A 5,000-nucleotide genomic window follows, 5' to 3' on the forward strand; every position below is an offset into this window, starting at 1 on the left:
ATAATAAAACTGGAAGCCTTAGTCCACTATACGCAACGAAGCTTTTGTTCTTATGTAATATGAACAAAAAGAGAACAAACAGACAACTCACAATCAGCTACACATTAACATTTTAATTCTACATACACATGAAGGACTATTTGAAATATAGGTCAAGTGACACTTGATGGCCTGCCTCTGTCTGAGGGTCGAGGACCACGTAGATGGAAGTGAAGGATGATCCACGAGGCAAACATACACGTGTTGGTGCTGGAGATTACTGGCTGAGGGAGAGGCTAGTACATACACACACACACACACACGCACACAGACACACACACACACGCATACTCACACACTATTGCACATCACACGCAATACACACATCAACGCACTCAACGCACACGCACTACGCGACACGTCCCGTTGGACAACGGTACACACAACGCACAACACAACACTTATACACACACATGATATATATCTATCTAACCTATCTCTCTCAAGCTCTCTCTCTCTCGTCGTCTCCCATCTCTCTCTCTCTCTCTATCTATCTATCTATCTATCTATCTAATATATATATTTGAATATACATACATATATATATATATATATATATATATATATATATATATATAATATATATATATATATGATATATACATTTATATATATATATATATGTATATATACATATATATATATATATATATATATATATATATATATATATATATATATATATACACACACATATCGTCGAGTCCTCACAAATTAATTGAATAGATCGACTAATAAACTCAATTCCCACAGGGATCCCAGCCGCCTCGAATACCCACCGCCGTTGCACGCCATCCCGCGAACACCCGTGACCTTCTACAACCCCGCCCACGCTGCCGGACGCCCACCACTCCGCCAAAGGCCTTACATTAGACGCAAGATCACGCCCGCACCCCAATCTGAAAACCCACAGCCGCTGGAGCCCTTCCGTCCGTCCAAACTCCTACCGCCCATCACACCCGCGCCGCCCACCGCCTTCTCCTCCCCTCCCACCCAGACGCCCACGCCCACATCTACCCCCACCACCACCCCGGCGCCCACTACAGCCTTCCAGCCGTTCTCTAGGAGGTGAGGCAGGCGGTTCCTAATTGACTTTCTGTTACTTCTGTTTCTACTTCTTGTTGTTAATGTAATTTCTTTTATTGCTGTTGTTATTTTTTTCTTTTGTTGTTTTTATCATTTTCTTCTTTATCGTTACAGTATCCTCACTATCGTTGTTCTCATCAATGTCATTATCATTGATGTTCTTATTACCACAATCGTTATTATTATTATCATCGTTATTATTATAATCATCATTATCATCCCTATTACTCTAATCATCATTCTAATTATCATTCTTCTTCTCATCATTATCATTAGCACTATTTCATTACATTACTATTATCAATATTATTCTCATATACTTCTGATTTCATAGACAAAACCTAATTAATTTTCCTTCTGCACATTCCATCGACCTATCGTGACCTATGATGACCTCAGCGGAGAGAGGGAGTCACCGGAGCGACGACGACCTACAACGACTCCACGACCCCGCCGAGGTCAGGTCATGAACGCCCCGAGACCTTTGTCGCCGGGTAAGTATGTGGTGTCCTTAACCACACACATACATATGTACGCACGAGAGCACACAAACGGACATGTATATGTGCACTCACTTACTCACTCAATCAAGCAACCACTCACTCATTGATTCATTCATTCATTCACTCATTCAATTAACTACTCACTCACTCACACATTCATTCTTTCATTCACTCACTCACTCAATTAACCACTCCTTTCTTCCTTCCTTCACTCACTCACTCACTCACTCATTCATTCACTCACTAATTCATTCATTCATTCACCCACTCACTCACTCGCACTCACACATATATACTTGCCCTTTTCGCTTGAAAAAAAAACAAAAACAAAAAAACATACACATATATACTTTTCCTAAAAAAGAGAGAAAAAATCAACTCACTTCCCTCACTCCCTACGCCCACCCTCAGGCCTCTCCACCCTGGGAGACGCCCTCTCACCCTTAGGTACGATCAGTAAGTCGGGCGTGAGACCAGAGATCGGGCATCGGGCGGGCACAGCTGGTGGGCGGCGTCAGAACACCCAAGGATCTCCTTACCGGCGCCCGCAGAATAACCAATCCATTCAGAATGGTAAGTTGGACTACTTCTGACTATTGCTAGTTTGATAGTCTGTTACTATTAGACTATTGTGCCTTCTTTCGTGATATAAGAATCTAAGCATAACTGTGATATTTATGATATTAAGTGTTTTTTTTTAGAATTAGATATATATACGAATAAGCACACAGACACACACACACGCGCACACATACGCACACACACACACACACACACACACACACACACACACACACACACACACACACACACACACACACACACACATACAAGACACGCAGGCAGACACACAGAAAAACACACCACAGAAAAGACACACAGACACACACACACAAACAAGACACGTAGGCAAACACACCCACACAAAACACCCACACACGCACACATACGCAAACAAGCAAAACACACAGACAGACACACACACACAGAAAGGCACACAAACAAAGACACACACTCACACAAACCAGACACTGACAGATTCACACACAAACAAAACACACAGACAGACATACGCAAAATATGATACATATACAGACAGACAAACAGCCAGACATACATACTATCAGACAAACAGACAAACCGAGAGGCAAATAAACAGAATAAAAAACAAACAAATAATAGTAAACAAGAAAACTAATTATATCTAACTGAGTAAATACGACAAAACAACAATAAAAAAAGCAAAAAAACAACAACAACAACAACATGATATAGATAAAAAAAAAATAAAAAATAGTAATTTATAAAAAACAACAACAGCAACATAACATAGATATTTAACAAAACATAAAAGAAAAACAAGTAAAAAATAGTGATTCATAAAAAAAACATAAAAAAAAAAAAAATAAAATGAAAAATAAAAAATACAAGTCCCGACCTTCTATCAGTCTCACCATTAAGTCAGGGATGTGAGGAAAGAGGCGAGTGAGATCAACCAAGGAATTGACACGTTGCAACATGCAGGGAAGGGGAGGTGGGGGTGGGGGGTAGGGGGGAAGAGGGGAGGGGGAATGAGAAATGAGGATCGGATGACGGCCCCCCAAAAAAAAACAACAACAAAAAAACAAACAATGAAGGAGAGGAATATCAATATAGTTTTGAAGCCTTGTTGGAAGAGAAGGAGAGAGAGAGAGGAGAGAGAGATGGGGGAAGGTAATACATGTTGTTCTCTCTTTCTCTGTTTCTTTTCCTGTCTCGCTCTCTTTCTATGCGTCCGCCTATCTGTCTGTTCGTCTACTCAAACGTCTCTCTATCTATATATCTCTGTCTCTCTGTCTGTCTGTCTCTCTGTCTGTCTGTCTGTCTCTCTCTTTCTTTCTCTCTCTCTTTCTCTCCCCCCCCCCCTCTCTCTCTCTCTCTCTCTCTCTCTCTCTCTCTCTCTCTCTCTCTCTCTCTCTCTCTCTCTCTATCTCCATCACTCTCTCTCTCTCTTTATTTCTTTCCCCCCATCTTTGTCTCTCTCTCCTTCTCTCTGCCCATCCCTTTCTTCCTTCCTTTCCCGTCTCTATCTCTCATTACTCATATCTCGCTCTCTTTCTCTCCCTCTCCCTCTCCCTACCCGTCTCTCTCTCTCTCTCTCTCTCTCTCTCTCTCTCTCTCTCTCTCTCTCTCTCTCTCTCTCTCTCTCTCTCTCTCTCTCTCTCTCTCTCTCTCTCTCTCTCACTCTCTCTCTCACACACAAACTCCATTAAACCGAAGAAACGGGAGAATAAAAAGAAGACATAGATAGATTCCATAGATTCCCTCATGCAATTTCACGCCCACCCCCCCATCCCCTTCCCCCACCCTTACAGTACCCGCCGCTGGTAATTTACAGCTGTCATGCACAGAGTTAATGGATCACTTCATGAGAATTGGATACGTGAAACGAGTCATGATGTTGAGTCATGAAGTCATGCAATTTATGAGAGTAGGACGTAATTGTGAACGTTTAGGAAAATGAAGTGTGGGGGTTGACTGTGCAAGGGGATCATTCTCCTTATAACATCAGCACACACACACACACACACACACACACACACACACACACACACACACACACACACACACACACACACACACACACACACACACACACACACACACACACACACACACACACACACACACACACACACCACACACACACACACACACACACACACACACACACATATATATATATATATATATATATATATATATATATATATATATATATATATATATATATATCTATATCTGCATACACACAAACTCATACAAGCAAATACAGAAATAGAGTAGAGACCCGGATAGAGAACGCAAAATACGGTAGAATAGAAAGAAAAGGAAAGAAAAAGAAGAAAGAGAAAAGAAAAGAAAAAGGAAAATCTCCGCTTAAGTCTTTATTAGCGGGTCCGAACACTTCCTGGCTCAGCCGACGTTCAAGATGGATGCGTCGCGTTCGTATCTGTCCTCGTGGCTTCGGTTCTATTGTCGGTTCCCTTTTTCCCTCGCCTTCGTGAAGGATTCGGAGACAGATTGGCCTAATCCTTCTTCTTCTTCTTCATTCGGGGAAGAAAGATGACAGGAGGCGTCTCTCTCCTGATTATTTTTGTCTTTTTGCTTATTTTCTTCTTTATCCGTCTGGCTGTGTGTCTTTTTTTTTATTTTTTTTTATATCTGTTTGTTTCTTTGTACGCCTATTCCTTCGTTTATCTGATTTTCTATCTGTGTGTGTGTTTATGTGTGTGTGTGTTCGAGCGTGTGTGTATGCGTAAATGTGTACACATATGTGTGTGTGCGTGAACGCATATACAGTATATACATATAAAGAGTATAAGAATAAAT

At 41.2% G+C, this 5,000-nt stretch overlaps 1 protein-coding gene across 1 annotated transcript in view; it reads left to right on the forward strand.

Annotated features, from left to right (window-relative positions):
• The window catches only part of LOC122247300 (uncharacterized), a 47,459-nt gene that overhangs the window by 21,279 nt on the left and 21,180 nt on the right, over window positions 1-5,000 (forward strand). Inside the window, exons 2-4 of the mRNA XM_086549999.1 lie at window positions 793-1,107; window positions 1,525-1,619; window positions 2,040-2,201. Coding sequence (XP_086406125.1) covers window positions 793-1,107; window positions 1,525-1,619; window positions 2,040-2,201 — 572 coding nt within the window. The remainder of the gene's footprint in view (window positions 1-792; window positions 1,108-1,524; window positions 1,620-2,039; window positions 2,202-5,000) is intronic.

Source organism: Penaeus japonicus, unplaced genomic scaffold, assembly GCF_977035675.1.
Source record: "Penaeus japonicus unplaced genomic scaffold, GWHDUDI00000001_assembly GWHDUDI00000023, whole genome shotgun sequence".
Taxonomy (NCBI): Eukaryota; Metazoa; Arthropoda; class Malacostraca; order Decapoda; family Penaeidae; genus Penaeus; species Penaeus japonicus.